The following is a 15,684-nucleotide window of genomic DNA, read 5'->3' as shown; positions in this document are numbered from 1 at the left end:
GTTTACATAAATAACTCTATGTAACAAATATTTCATAAATGTATTGACCTTGCCAATAAAAATGTATTGACCTTGCCAATAAAAATGTGTTGAAAAAAAGGATTAACTTTTTCACCTCAAATGTAATATGCCGTATTCTGAACATTATAGTAATTATATTCTGATTTCCTAAGATTTTCAAGAAATATACAATAAAATATTATGAAAGAATAGCTTTAGAGTGAGGGAGACAGGCAGCTAAAGACCAGCAGAAAATAGGAGATATCTTACTTGAAATAACCTGGGCCTAGACAAGGGACACGATGGTAAACTTGGAAGATAATTTGTACATACAGAGAGGTTGGGTAGACAGAGGGCAGGGAAGCAGAGTAGGATAGAAATCTTAGTACAGGGCTTTGAGAGTCAAGTAGAAAAGAGTGGTACCTAAAATGAAGAAAAACCACAGAAGACATTTCTACCATTGCTCATATTGAAATCCACTAGGATTTATGTTTGAGAAAGAAGTTTATGGAATTACATTCACTAGCAAGAAACAAAAAGAGGAGAATATCAAAATAGTTGATTTTCATTTTCTCCACAAATATTTGTGCTTACAAATATTCGGTTAAAACCGAATCAGCATAGCATGGCTTTTGTATTTTTAATGCTTTTGCCTTCCATCTGTCTCTGAAACATCACTTTGTAATACAGGGAGATAACTGTTGCTCTGCAACCATCAGAGGCAGTGTAAAACTTAGCTTCTATCATTGTCTGATAAATGTGAAGTAGGTACTTTATTTTTCTACAAAATTACATAACCTGTCCTTATTGATGGGTTTTTTAAGTATCTAATTATCTTGGGCTTTCATCTCATCATTAAGATAAAGGTCTCCAGTGGTTAGTGTAGCATTATATGTGCTACTATCACTGAAACAGGGAAATCAATAGAAATAAAAACAGCATCTGGAATGTGATATTTTGTGTTAAAATTTCAAGTATAGATGTTATGTCCTTCCTTAATATAAGTTTTTCATTCATTAGCAATTTTCTATGGCTTTTGACTAAAAATAGAGCCAGAATTAATTCAAGCCTGGGAATATATGCAGCCTTTAAGATGTTTTTTGAAAGTATTTAAAGTTTTGCCAGATTTTCTTGGTTTGTTTTTAGCTTCTGCTGGTTTTTCCTTTTGGCAAGTCTGCTCTAATTTCTAATCAGGCTAAAAACAACTTAAACTTGAGTCACTTCAGAAGTTAATACAACAGTGATGCTTGTGGGAGTGTTTATTTCACCGCCAGCTCGAAAAACTCCTCTTCTGAGTACAGTGTACAGGAAGGTACAGCTGCTCCTTCCTAAAATCTGGAAGAAGGCTTAACAAGAATTACAGAATCACAATTAGACTGCTAATTTTTCAGTGACTTCAGTGCCTTTAACCAAGCAAGATTAGCGGTTTACAGCTTTATTCTGAATTAATAATTTATGTAAATTTCTATAGTGACTATATAACTCGTGTATTCACTCTTTATAGTTAGATCTCACAGCTTTGGAAACCTTAACAAAATCCTTTAATCCAAGGAGGTTATGTGATATGGGAGAAAAAAGCAATAAATCAGAAAACACACCATCCAGATTCCAATTCCATTTCTGTCACTCCACTGTGTGACTTTAAAACTCTCAGTTACTTCTCTCCTATGTAGAAAGGGACAAACAGCAGCAACCCTGCTCACTTCACAGAAACGACATGGAATGAATGATGTGAGTGCTCTTTGAATTCATTACGTAACAGACATCAGGAATTGATGCGATCCCTTTTGACTGATGTGGCAGTGGGACACACCGTGACTTTCCCAGCATCTTCATTAGTTAGTAGAGTACTGAGATGGCCAGAAGCTTTGGTATAAGCTGCAAAGGCTGTTCTAAAATAGTTTACCTTTAAAAATAGCCAACTTTCTTAAAACGTACTTTAATTTACTAAGAGCTTGCTTTTTTTGTTTTTCAACTTAAAAGTAGCTTTGATATCCCACAAATTTTTAGCCTGACTTAGGTGGAATTTGAGAAGAAATGGACCTGGATATTGATTTTAGACTTTTAGACTAAACTTTTGTTTTTTTGAAAGGGAGAGGTCACCCTTAATTTTGACAGCTCTGGGATATTTGGAGCACTCTGTACTAAGTAAGGTCTGGCTCAGTATCTCTACAGTGGCCACTACTTTGCTTCCTAAATACATGATGTTTTGAGTAGCCTCACCTTACATATAGATTTGCAGAACAGGAAGAAGATTCTTGGAAGGGAGGATTGTGATGAAACCGATATAAATCTCTGTTTTAAAATCTTGTACAGCCTTCTGTTTTAAAATCTTTTCTTCTGGTTGAGACATTAGTCTTTAACGTTTGAGGAACTCTGTAACTGAAGACAAACAATAAAATACCAACAGAGAGGAAATTACTAAAGGATTGTATCTGTTTAAATTACTTTTATCAGTAACCCACTCTAGCCTCAGAAGGTATGAAGCTAAAGGAGAAGAGGGGATTTAAAATGAATATATTTTATTATGTAAATTTTTCTCTAACTTAAAGTATTATAATCTTAAATTCAGGGTTGTCTGATATTTAAATCGGGTCATTATCTTGATGACCACATATACCAGTATATTGGAAATAGATTTTTATGATAAATCCATGAATTTTATTTTGGCAGGTGGGAAATTAATATAGTTATTTTACTTTCAGGCTAAATTTAGGGTGATTCTTAATCAGACAAAAGTCAGACTAAATAGAGGTTTTCCACGCAAATAAATTCTGATTCTTGCTATATTCTATGCTAATAAAAGATATAGTATTTCTTATAAAGAACCCATAGTATGTAGCCTAACAAAAATAAATTTAGTTGCTACTCTCAATAAATTTATCATTAAATTAGAGCTTACCATTCCATAGTGATGTGAAATAGGAAAAGGATACTCCCAATAAAAAACGCAAGTTACTGAATTCTCCCCTCCTCCTTTTTAAAGACTCTTAACACCTAAATGTGGACATTGGTGAAATTTGAGTTACAATGACTGGTGAGTGGTTTTTTTTCCCCGTTATGGGAAGTTGTCCCCCAGCCACCAGGTCTCTCGTGCTGGTGACAGCAGCCTTTCTCCACAGGTTGGGAGAATACTGTCCGAGACTAGGATAGGCAGGGCACACTCGGTCAGCTTCCTGCTTTACGATGAATGAAAAGCAGGTGCTTTCATGGACGTATGAATGAAAAGTAGGTCCTTTTCGTGGAAGCAGTTGAAGACTTGGGCTCTTATGGTGAAACTCTAATTGTGTCTGTGTGTATGCTCACTCAGTCTTGTCCAGCCTTTAGCCACCAGGAAAGCCCCCTCATTGTGTCTATTTGCAGTGCAAGTAATTAAAAGTTGTAAACAGAGCCAAATCAACATATTGTCATACATTGAATAGTTTTAATAACTTACAGGTGTTTATTTGTAAGCATCTTTTAGCGGTTTTAATTAAGACCTCTAGGAAATAAAACAATTTAGAAACTGAATTTAACTTAATCAACGACATTATAAGATCTAATCTCCAGTTGAATGCTCTGTTGACATGATTTAAAGAAATCTAGATAACTAATCCTAGATAAATTAGTCTGGATGGCAGGGAAAAGTAATGGGTTATTGCTGTGGCCTCTGTGTTTTTGAAAGAGAGAAACCACCTGATGATGCTCTGAGATCCAGGTAGCATGTAGAAACTTGCTTCTGTGCTTTGCCTTTCTTCCCTTTGCATTCCTGTGGTCAATAATGAGTTTTAATATCAGCTAGTCAGAGTGTGCAGAGGTCAAGAAACAAGTTGATGTAAAATTTTAGTGTCAATGATTTTTCCACTAATTTAGGAAGAAACTAAAGCTAGCAATTGATTACAAAGTCCAAAGCACCCTGTGTGGTCAAAACACTTTGGGACTTTAAGAGCTGACTATTTAATCTCTTTTGGAAATGTAAATAATAATTTTAATCATTCTTCATAAAAGGTTTTAATAAGATATTTTTCCTTTTTCTTCATAGATCCCAATTTTGTTCGGACATTTCTTACAACATATAGATCCTTTTGTAAACCTCAAGAACTACTGAGTCTTATAATAGAAAGGTCTGTCATTTTAAAATGTTTAAGTTCTTTGTTCTTTTTTTAATGAGATTGAGCTAAGATTTAGAAATATTTTGAATGAGCTTTACATTTTAGTTCAAGAATACTTTAAGAAGAAAATATCTTGGAAGACCATTTGTTTTATATTACTATGTTAGCTTTGATTATTTAAATATAAAAATATTTTTTACATGGAAACTCAGTATGTGAAATTTCAAATTTATAGAATTAACCAGGTTAAAGAACTATAAAAATGTAGAATTTAGGCTCTGGAAATTGAATTTTTAATGATCTAAATGTTCTAAATAGAATTTTTTTAATATACCACATGTTGAAGAGAATGGAGTGAACAAGTACTATAATCAAGACAAGTGTTTCTAACCAAAGGGCACTCAACTTTTCAAAACTTACCATTAAAAAAGTTTATGTTAGCTTATTTAGAGTAATTACACAAGCCCAAAATTAATATCATTCCCTTACCTTTATAATCATACCTATTTTTTAGACATTGCATATATTCTTTATTCCTTATTACATTTCTAGTTTTATTTATCTTAGCAAGTATTCATTTCTTTTTAAAAAATTAGTCTTTACATTATAGATACCTCATTTGTTTTCACTGTTGTGTATATCCTTAGTAATTTTTACAGTGCTTTCTTAATTGTGCTGACTAGTGAAAAGATTTATAGTTTTCTGTTGGCATAATTTGATATAATTGATCTTTTCATTAGTTTGTTCTATTTTATGTTAGGTTTGAAATTCCAGAGCCTGAGCCAACAGAAGCTGATCGCATCGCTATAGAGAATGGGGATCAACCCTTGAGTGCAGAACTAAAGAGATTTAGAAAAGAATATATACAGCCTGTGCAGCTGCGGTAAGCATTAAAATAAATAAGTAAATAAGTCTTCGTTGAACTTTTGTTTCAGAATTAAAGTAAATAAGATCTTTCCCAAGCAAGGAGGAAGTAACATGTAAAATGAGTGAAGTAAAGAGAAGTTATCAGAAATTACTGTGTAAGTGTTAATTAAAATAGAATTTTGAAGGTGATAAGCCACTTACAAGATTAAAGTTGACCCTGGAACACCATGGGGGTTAGGGACACTGACCGTCAGCAGGGTGGAAAATCCAGTTTACAGTCAGCCCTCTGAATCCTTGGTTCTACATCCACAGATTGAACCACCTGCCTAGGGTACTACACTGTGGTATAGATTTAGTGGGGGAAAAAAAATTACACCTGGAGCCGTGCAGTTCAAACCCTGTTATTCAAGGGTCATCTGTATTTAATTTGTTGAGTTACTGTGTTTTCATTTATACCTCTCATTGTGATAAATGTTTATGTTTGAGTTCCCATATAGTTCAATTCTTCTTCTGTGTTAATACCACAGAGTATTAAATGTATGTCGGCACTGGGTAGAGCACCACTTCTATGATTTTGAAAGAGATGCAGATCTTTTGCAGCGAATGGAGGAATTTATTGGAACCGTAAGAGGTATTTTCTTTTTTTTAAGTGCCTTAGTTTTATATGTAATAAAAGTATGGTGACTATCAACTAACATCACTACTCACTGTAGTTTAGAGGTATTTATAATAATGCCAGCATAATCAACTGGAAAAGTTAAATTTTTTCATCAAATGTTTTTGACCTACAAATTGTTTAATAATGATCCTGTTGATCCAGTGAATTTTCGTTTAGTAAATCAACTTACTGATTATTTTGGACTTGGATAGAAAGAGTCTCAATTTATGCTGTTTTTACACATCTGAAAGTATGTGTACCAGAGGACAATTAGAAACTGTTGTAGTAACACCACAATGGAGGTTGACTGGGAAACAGTTAGGTAAATAGTGCATAACATACAGAGAATCAGCAGCGTTTATTGAACTGAGACCGGAGAAACAAGAGTTCTCTTCTGAACTCTTGCCATTTGTTAGATAAATGGGTGAAATAATTTTGATTCTTTAGACTTCAGTAACACGACAAGCTAAGATTGATGATCTCCAGTTCCCCTTTTATTTCTAAAAATGTCCTCGACAAACTTGTTTCTATTTCCACTGTACACTTTAAATGAGAATCGAAAAATAAGGGATTAAATAATAGTACTTTCATGCCTAGTGCAAAACAAAGCCACATGAAAAACACACAAAAGGAAGGAATCAGTCCTATGGCGCTGTTTGGTTTATAAAATGCAGTTTGTTAGGTTAACAGCTAATGTTGTATGATCCTATCATTATAAATCTTATTTGTGTAAGATATCTTTTTTGGAGAGGATTATAAAATAATATTTTCAGCTAAAGTTTAGAACAATAGAAGTGAAAATTTTCTGCAAATAAATTACTTTCTCATTTTATTTAAAAAGGATGTGGAAGAATATATACCAAACTATTAATAAATGGTTAGCCACATGAAGAAAAATGAGACTAGGATAGGAAACAGGGAAATGGTGAAGGGGAACTTCATTTTTAAATTTTGGTTGTTTGAACTTTTTATAACAAAGATATATTCAGGTATCATTTATATGATTTTAAACTTTTTTAAATAAAATATTGAGTAAAATACTTAAATGTTACTTTTCATATAATGTTATTTCAGGTAAAGCAATGAAAAAATGGGTTGAATCCATCACTAAAATAATCCAAAGGAAAAAAATTGCCAGAGACAATGGACCAGGTCATAATATTACATTTCAGAGTTCACCTCCTACGGTTGAGTGGCATATAAGCAGACCTGGGCACATCGAGACTTTTGACCTGCTCACCTTACACCCAATAGAAATTGCTCGACAACTCACTTTACTTGAATCAGATCTATATCGGTATGTAATTTGATGTTCAAGCTGAAAAATCATTTCAAATGAGTTAACTTTCAAAATGAAATCTGATTTCTGGCGTGTAGGATTATTATAAGACATAATGAGATAGTACACCAAGTGTCTTGTGAGAAGGCCTTCTGTATAGAAGACGCCTCTTCTTTTACTCCTTGATCACCTTTGCTCTAGCTGGGTTTATAGCTTCTCTCTCTATGCAGTCGCCCCTAGTTAGTGAATCTACTAAAGTCATTTGCTAACTTCGTATCCTCGGGCAACTTTGATCTTGTGTGACTTACTCCTCTGCTGCTTAGTTTCCTCAAGAGTAAATGGAGTTAATGATGGCACCTACTCCTAGAGCTGTTGTGCAAGGTTTAGAATAGTCCATATATTTATAGCACTTAGCACATTGCCCCACACAGAGTAAGGGCTCAGTGAGTGAGATAGCACCATTGTCATTATGAACTTAAGTCATAGCCATTTAACCTTTTTTAGTTTTTATACATTGATATAGCTGCTAACGGAGAAGGCAATGGCACCCCACTCCAGTACTCTTGCCTGGAAAATCCCATGGACAGAGAAGCCTGGTAGGCTGCAGTCCATGAGGTCGCTAAGAGTCGGACATGACTCAGCGACTTCACTTTCACTTTTCACTTTCATGCACTGGAGAAGGAAATGGCAACCCACTCCAGTGTTCTTGCCTGGAGAATCCCAGGGACGGGGGAGCCTCGTAGGCTGCCATCTATGGGGTCGCACAGAGTCAGACATGACTGAAGCGACTTAGCAGCAGCAGCATAGCTGCTAATCTCAAAAAACATGCCTGTTTCTAGTTTTAAATTTAGACTTTTTTGATTTCAAGCTGTTTATTTTTTTAATAACTAAATGGAAAAGGAAACTAAATGTATAGGTTTCCCACCAAAGATCATCACTATTCCCAAAATCAGTGTTAGAACCTTTTGTTTTTCTTTCCCAAGACTCCTCCTAAGAGAGTTTTTTCCCTTCCTTGGGGAGATTTATGAATTGCAGCAATTACTATACCCTCAATTATTATATCATTATTTAAAAGAATTATCCCAAACTACTTTCTTACCCTCATTTGTTAGATAATATTTATAAGTGCTGGGAAAGACACTGTGAAGAAACCCCACCCATGCCCAAAGCAAAATACTGCTCTAAAGCAATAAAAAGAGTACACAGGTACATGCATACAAAATTTTTTTAAATCAATGGAAAAAATGCAGAATTATAATGCTTTTGTTTTACCTTGTTTTCGTAAACCTTTTATCTCACTTGATAAAACAGTATACTAGAGGGAAAAGTATCATGCAGAATTATGTCTTGATGATTTTAGAGCTGTACAGCCATCAGAATTAGTTGGAAGTGTGTGGACAAAAGAAGACAAAGAAATTAATTCTCCTAATCTTCTGAAAATGATCCGGCACACCACTAATCTCACTCTGTGGTTTGAGAAGTAAGTCTTACCGATCTTCTTACTTTTGTAACAGTCAGTGATGTTATAAATTTCACTGCAGTTTTATTTCCGTGTCTCATGTGTTTGTTGTTGTTCCTCTGTTCTGCCTTTCTTTGACAGTTGGTGAATATTTTTCTAAAACAGCATTTTAAGTGTTTTTGTTGTTGTTGTTGTTAATGATTGCCTTTTAGGTTTGCCACATGCATCATAACAGAATTAGTTTCAGATTATACCCGAATTCCAGTGATATATAAAAATGTTACTCCTCTATAGCTCTCTTCACTACCCCCCTTTTGTGGTATTGTAACATGTACTACATATAATTAACGATGTAGATCTAGCAGTGCATTGGTATTATTTTCTTAGCCCTTCCCAGCTTTGCTCTCTTATTGGCAATGTATTTCACGTACGTTACATTTCTATGCGTTATAGACCCAACAATACATTACATACATATTATTTTATCCAGTTGTTTTTTAAAATCAGTTTTAAAAAACATTGAGGAAAAAATAGGCATTTACAGCGTTTTTTATAATTAACTAATTACCTTTAGCAGTGTTGTTTGTGTGGATTCACACTGCTGTCTGGGGTTACTTGCCTTTAGCTTGAAGAACCTAAGTTAGCACTTCTTATATGGTGGGTCTGTTAGCAACAATTCTCTTAGTTCTTGTTTATATTGAAAAATCTTTACTTTGTCTTCATTTTTGAAAAACAATACCTCTATAAGTTTAACTGTTTATTTCTTCTGCCAGTTCAAACTGACTATTGAGTCGCTCTAGTAAAATTTTTATTTTAATTATCATATTTTTCAAATCCAGAGTTTCCATTTGGTTTCTTCTGCAATTCCTGTGTTTTTTAGGACACTCCTATTGATGCACACTGTCATCAGCACCCCCCACCACTTTGCTTTTTAAATCATACTCCCCTTTAGTTCTGTGAATAAATTCAGAATGACTCCTTTGAAATCTTTTTTGTTGTTGTTGTTTAATCTGACTTATCAGATCTGTCTTACAGGCAGTTTACCATTCCCTGTTTTTTTCTCCCCCATTGAGTCTTGACATTTTAGATGTCAAAGGAGATGGGGCCCCTGGTTTTGGCTGTCTAATTGTGTCCCCCCACCCCCCACCTCTGCAAGGTTCTCTGAGGAAGCAGACTCTTGCCTCTCTTACTGAATTGTAAATTTCCTGAATAGATGTTTCTTTACTTGCTGTTTACTTTTAGGGCCATTTCTAGAGACTGCTAAAACTTATATAATTTTCACCAGTGTCCCTGAGGAGTAAGGAAGCATAACTTCTTGTCATGTCAGAAGTCCAGAATCTCAATACAGTTTTTTAATTGGAACTGGAAATAAGAGTTTTATGTACTGGCCATATTTTTTATGATCTTGACCCATGTTTTATAAGGGTGATGTGAAATTTGCACAGATCATATTGGCATTATCAGAACAAGAGACCAGTGACATAGGGAATGACTGGAGCTATAGTGTGGGTAAAGACCAGAAAGCAATTCCTAAAGAGAAATAACTCCTCTGAAAGTTCTGACTTCCTTTTATTTATTTATTTTACTTCTTAGCCTCTAAAAAGTAAAACTTTGGAGTTTGCCCTCTAAGTGTTGCTTCCTGATTTCTTCTTTATCAACTCAAATAACTATACTTCAATTGCAAAGGCTCTTTTCCATCATAATAGTTAAGTTATGTCTGCAAAGAGGAAACATAACTCATAAGACCTACAGACAATTTCCATCTCTGTCCTATTTTTAATAGATTGCTGAGAAGGCAGCCATTTCTTTTTCTTTTCTCTTTTGTTTTTTTAATTGTGGTAAGATTTTTTTCAATGTATAAATACAATATTGTTATCTGTAGGCATAATGTTGTACAGCATATCTGTAGAACTTCTTTATCTTGTGTAAATAAGTGCTAATCAGCATGAAAATTTATACATTGATAAGCAACTCACCATTTTCCTGGTTCCCCTGGGAACCATCATTTTATTCTTTGATTCTATAAGTTGTTTTTTTTTTAGATACCTCACATACGTAGAATCATGCAATAGTTGTCCTTCTACCACTCGCTTATTTCACGTAGCATAATGTCCTCAGTGTTCATTTTTTTATTTCCTTTTTAAGACTGAATAATACTCCATTGTACATCTATTTCTTGTTTTCTTTATTCTTTCATTTGTAGATGGACATTTAGGTTGTTTCCGTATTTGGCTACTGCGAACAGTGTTGGAATGAACATGGGAGTGCTAATATCTCTTTGAGATACTGATTGCAGTAGTTTTGGATAAATACCTAGAAGCAGGATTGCTGATCACGGGAAAGTCCTATTTTCGAATATTTGTTGTTGTTGTTGAGGATCTGCCATACTGTTTTCTATAGCGACTACATCATTCTGCATTCTCACCGTTAACATTGTATAAGGGGTCCAGTTTCTGCCTTTTCAGTGGAAGAGGTTCTTGTTCACTTGCCACAGTGGTTTTTGGCCATAGATGTGCATTAGAATTGAAATCACGTCTCGAGAAACCACCCCAGACCTACCTGGTTTTTACAAAAGCTCCCCAGGTGGCCTCATTTTGCATACCTAGTTAATAGCGACTCAAATCGGTTTTTAAAGATGTAAATATATTATACTGGTATCATGCCTTTTAAAATGTCCAGAAAAACAGTTAACCAATAGATGATATATTTATAGACATCTGGCTAATGTTTTAATGCATAAACATATTTAATTTGATAATAAGGCAAGTTTATTTTGATAATTTTGCAGTGTTTTGTTTTCATTGTGTTAGATCAGCCTCATCAGAGAATAGTGTAATCTGCAACTTTACATTTTTGTTAATATTTAATATTGGTTTATATTTATTTTTCCATATGTGTATTTTATTTTTTCTTAGATTGATTTGTTTAATATTACATTATTGAAAACCTCTGGAGAGGGGAATGGCTACTCACTCCAGTATTCTTGCCTGGACAACTCCATGGACAGAGGAGCCCAGCAGGCTGTAATATATAGGGGTGCAAAAAGTCAGACAGGACAGAACAGCCATTGAAAACCAAGTTTAAAATATTATTTTCTTTACCGATAAGTGAGTAGTAGATTAAAAATTCTCTCAGATATTAGAAATAGAGAATAAATGCTCACTGAGGAATTCTTTTTTTGAGCATAGCTTCTTTTTACTTGGATATATATACTTTCCAAGGATTCTTGGCTTTTAAATATAAAGAGCTTTTGTTTTCATTGACTTCTTTATTCTTTCTGATTTTTAAAATTTTATGCTTAATTGTAAAAGTCACTTTTTAACATTATAGTGCTTATCTCAAGAGCTGTTCTTAGAAATGTAGCTAATTATTCCTACATATCAAAAAAATTGAGCATTGATCACTAAAATCTTACGATTAGATGAAGAATAAGAGTCAGAGAATTACAAAATTTGAGAATAAATTTCCCTAGAACACACCCACATCCTGAAGACCAGCATCCATTCAACAAAATGATAGACATTGTGCTCGTACTCACTCCTGTCTGACTCTTTGCGACCCCGTGGACTGTAGCCCACCAGGCTCCTCTGTCCATGGAATTTGCCTAGCAAGAATACTGTAGTGAGTTGCCATTTCCTACTCCAGGGGATCTTCCCCGTTCAGGGATTGAACCCGCGTCTCCCACATCTCCTGTGTTGGGAGGCAGATTCTTTACCTGCTGAGCCACCTAGGAGAACTCCAGTGCTGAGAGCAAACTCACCAAATACAGTAGGAAAAATGATTGACTGATTTGGCCTGGAAAACAAGAAGAGCAGCATGCCTGACTGAAAGCATTTCCTTCTATTCACCTACTATTTACCTGCCACCCTGCATACATACTCTCTATTGTTATACTATAGCTACCCTCCACTCCATTTTATTTGGTAAATTCTTTAAATCATACCTTTGTTGGGAAAACTACAAACATTTTAATTCACTTTTTGTCTTTGATTCCCAGATGTATTGTAGAAACTGAAAACTTAGAAGAAAGAGTAGCTGTGGTGAGTCGAATAATTGAGATTCTACAAGTGTTCCAAGAGCTCAACAACTTCAATGGTGTTCTTGAGGTTGTCAGTGCTATGAACTCATCCCCTGTTTACAGACTAGACCACACGTTTGAGGTAGGTTTGCAAAGGTGTTTTTTTAAATGAACTTCCATTCCCCATTCTAAGGATCAGGATTTTAACAATTATGATCTTTAGAGACACATCTATCTTTTCAGTAACAGCCAAAATGATGTAATTATCTAAATTTTTATTGAATTGGTGTGCTCTTTTTAAATTAGGCAACCTCATTAAAATACATTCACAGGTCCTAGCCTAAGTTAGAAAAAGATTTCAGCATCTGATTTGTAATATAATGTATAATAAAATGCTCAGATAATTGAGGAATGGCAAGATAAACTAGATTTTTCTTACATACACACACTTCTTTAAGATTGTACTAGAGTCTATGAAGACAGTCTTCTTGAAGCAGTGTTATCATTCTTAGAGTCAAACTGATACTGTTGTGTTTGGGCTTTTTTACTGTAAGCCTGGCATTTTGGGGCAAAATCTGTGATTCCTTTTCTAAATTTATATTCCCTAAATATTTTTTTTTCTTGTAGCAAATACCAAGTCGCCAAAAGAAAATTTTAGAAGAAGCTCATGAACTAAGTGAAGATCACTATAAGAAATATTTGGCAAAACTCAGGTCTATTAATCCACCATGTGTGCCTTTCTTTGGTGAGCATTTCTTCTTAAATTTTTATCATGTTTCTAAGACAGTTTTTCATTAAGTGACTGAGTATACACATGTCTAATATACCAGCTGAAAATACTTAACAAATATTTAGCACCTGAATCCCCTTAGAATTTTTCTCTGTGAGGACTTTAAGATCAAGCTTAATATGTACATTCTACTTTTTATTTCCATAATGGGCAGCCATTCAGTATTGTATAATGCTTACTTCGGTTTTAATATTCATAGAAGTCTTTTTTATTGACTTTTAATAAACCAGACACTCTGCAGAAGAGGCATGACCATATTTACCCATATTTATAACCATGCTTCTTATATACAGTTTTTTTCACATGGCTAAAAATAATGTGCCTTAGGGCCCACACGTTCTTTCTACACATCAAAATTTTACCTACTCTTTTTCCCTCTCTTCTGCACAAGAGGAAAGAAAGTAGTGCCTTTTCTTTCTGTTAAGACTGAAACCTACCAACCATCTAAATCTTCTCCCTTCTGATAGGTTTCTCTCTCTTATTCCATCATTTATTTCCTGTATTTTATATCTTTAGTATCTCTTTCCAGAGAAGGCAGTGGCACCCCACTCCAGTACTCTTGCCTGGAAAATCCCATGGACGGAGGAGCCTGGTAGGGTGCAGTCCATGGGGTCGCCAAGAGTCAGACACGACTGAGCGACTTCACTTTCAGTTTTCACTTTCATGCATTGGAGAAGGAAATGGCAACCCACTCCAGTGTTCTTGCCTGGAGAATCCCAGGGACGGGGGAGCCTGGTGGGCTGCCGTCTATGGGGTCGCACAAGAGTCGGACATGACTGAAGTGACTTAGCAGCAGCAGTATCTCTTTCACACTGGTTTCTTTTCTGTGCTAGGATGTATGCTCTGGTGATTCTTCCTCTAAATACTTACAAAAATTATGACCTCAATTACATATGTGGTGTTTAATCTTTTTAGTATATGGTATATTTTCTTCTAGCCTTTCCCTTATCTCTATTTGTATATTTTCTATATAGTTTTAAGTTATACTGCATGTAACATTGTTATGTCCTGGTATTTTTTCAGTTAACATCTTTGTTCAGGCTTTCTAATAACCATTTTTGTATTTGCTTTTAATCTTTGTCCTATACATATTGTATATAGTTGTAATTGTGTGACATGTACACAGGGTTTTCTTTTTTCACTTACCATGTCCCAAATGTATGGTGTTTTTTTAGTCTTCATAATTACCATTTCTCATGGCTACATGACGTTCTTTAAAGTTGTTATGACAGTTTATTTAACCATTACCCTATGACCTGACGCGTCCGCGTGTGTTGTGTCTATCTTTTTTGCTTTCCTAAATAATGTTATAATGAATATCTTCATATTTTTGCCTATTTTTTGGATTTGAGAATATTTTCTCGAGCTGTAAAGCCAATCTAGCTAGATAATTTATATCTAGCTGGATATTTCTTGAGCTAGATATTTTTACCAATCTGCCTTTTAGTTTTTATTCTTTGAAATACAGTATTTTTTAAATTCTATAATCTGTTCATTTTCCCCATTATGATTTCTATTGTTTCTAACCTTAGGAAGTTCTTCCAGTTTAGAAATTTAATATTCAGTCATATTTTCTCCTGGCTTTATGACTTGACCTATAAAATTATATTTAACTGTTTAATCAAGTTGAAATCTCTTTTAGATATCATGAAATACTCAAATTTATTTCTCCACCAATTCTTTATTTGTTGACCCTAGTTTATTGAATAAGTTTTCTTTATTCCCATTTACATATTGTACCCCCTTCTTTAAAAAAAATATTCCCCATTAAATTCTTTTTATATTATTTTAATTTTATTGAAGTAGAGTTGATTTACAGTGTCATGTTAGTTTCAGGTATACAGCAAAGTGATTCAGTTATATACATACACATATCATCCTTTTCTAGATCCTTTTCTCATATAGGTTATCACAGAAGGTTAAGTAGAGTTCCCTGTGCTCTACAGTAGGTCCTTGTTGCTTATCTATCATATATAGTAATGAGTACATGTTCATCCCAAGCTCCTGATTTATCCCTCCCTCCAGCATTTCCCCTTTGATAACCCTTAAGTTTGTTTTCAATATCTGTATGTCTGTTTCTGTTTTGTCAATAAGTTCATTTGTATCTTTTTTAAAATTAGGTTCCACATATGAATGATATCATATGATACCTGTCATTCTCTGTCCAACTACTTTCACTTAGTACAATAATCTCTAGGTCCGTCCCATTAACTTCTTATCCTTGTGCCCCAGTCTTAATGACTGGCACTTTATAATCCATGATTCTCATCCAGGGCAGTTTTTGCCCTCCAAGGAACATTTAGCAGTGTCTAGAGACATTTTTTTTTAATTTTTCAATATAGACAGGAATATTGCTAACATTCTTCAGTGCACAGGACAGTCCTCCACAACAAAGAAATAACCAGTTTAAAAGGTCAGCAGTACCAAGGATAAGATATCTTGCTTTAGGGAATTCCTTGGCAATCCGGTGGTTAAGACTTGGAGCTCTCACTGCCAGGGCCCCAGGGTTCAATCCCTGGTGG

At 34.5% G+C, this 15,684-nt stretch overlaps 1 protein-coding gene across 3 annotated transcripts in view; it reads left to right on the top strand.

Annotated features, from left to right (window-relative positions):
* The window catches only part of SOS1 (SOS Ras/Rac guanine nucleotide exchange factor 1), a 131,106-nt gene that overhangs the window by 93,403 nt on the left and 22,019 nt on the right, over positions 1-15,684 (top strand). For all 3 annotated transcript variants that reach the window (XM_027555071.1, XM_027555070.1, XM_027555069.1), the window contains 7 exons: positions 4,022-4,103; positions 4,852-4,974; positions 5,486-5,589; positions 6,691-6,913; positions 8,256-8,375; positions 12,352-12,514; positions 13,000-13,117. In XM_027555071.1, coding sequence (XP_027410872.1) covers positions 4,022-4,103; positions 4,852-4,974; positions 5,486-5,589; positions 6,691-6,913; positions 8,256-8,375; positions 12,352-12,514; positions 13,000-13,117 — 933 coding nt within the window. The remainder of the gene's footprint in view (positions 1-4,021; positions 4,104-4,851; positions 4,975-5,485; positions 5,590-6,690; positions 6,914-8,255; positions 8,376-12,351; positions 12,515-12,999; positions 13,118-15,684) is intronic.

This window comes from Bos indicus x Bos taurus, chromosome 11, assembly GCF_003369695.1.
Source record: "Bos indicus x Bos taurus breed Angus x Brahman F1 hybrid chromosome 11, Bos_hybrid_MaternalHap_v2.0, whole genome shotgun sequence".
In the NCBI taxonomy this organism is placed as follows: domain Eukaryota; kingdom Metazoa; phylum Chordata; class Mammalia; order Artiodactyla; family Bovidae; genus Bos; species Bos indicus x Bos taurus.
This window is presented reverse-complemented; position numbering and strand designations above follow the sequence as displayed.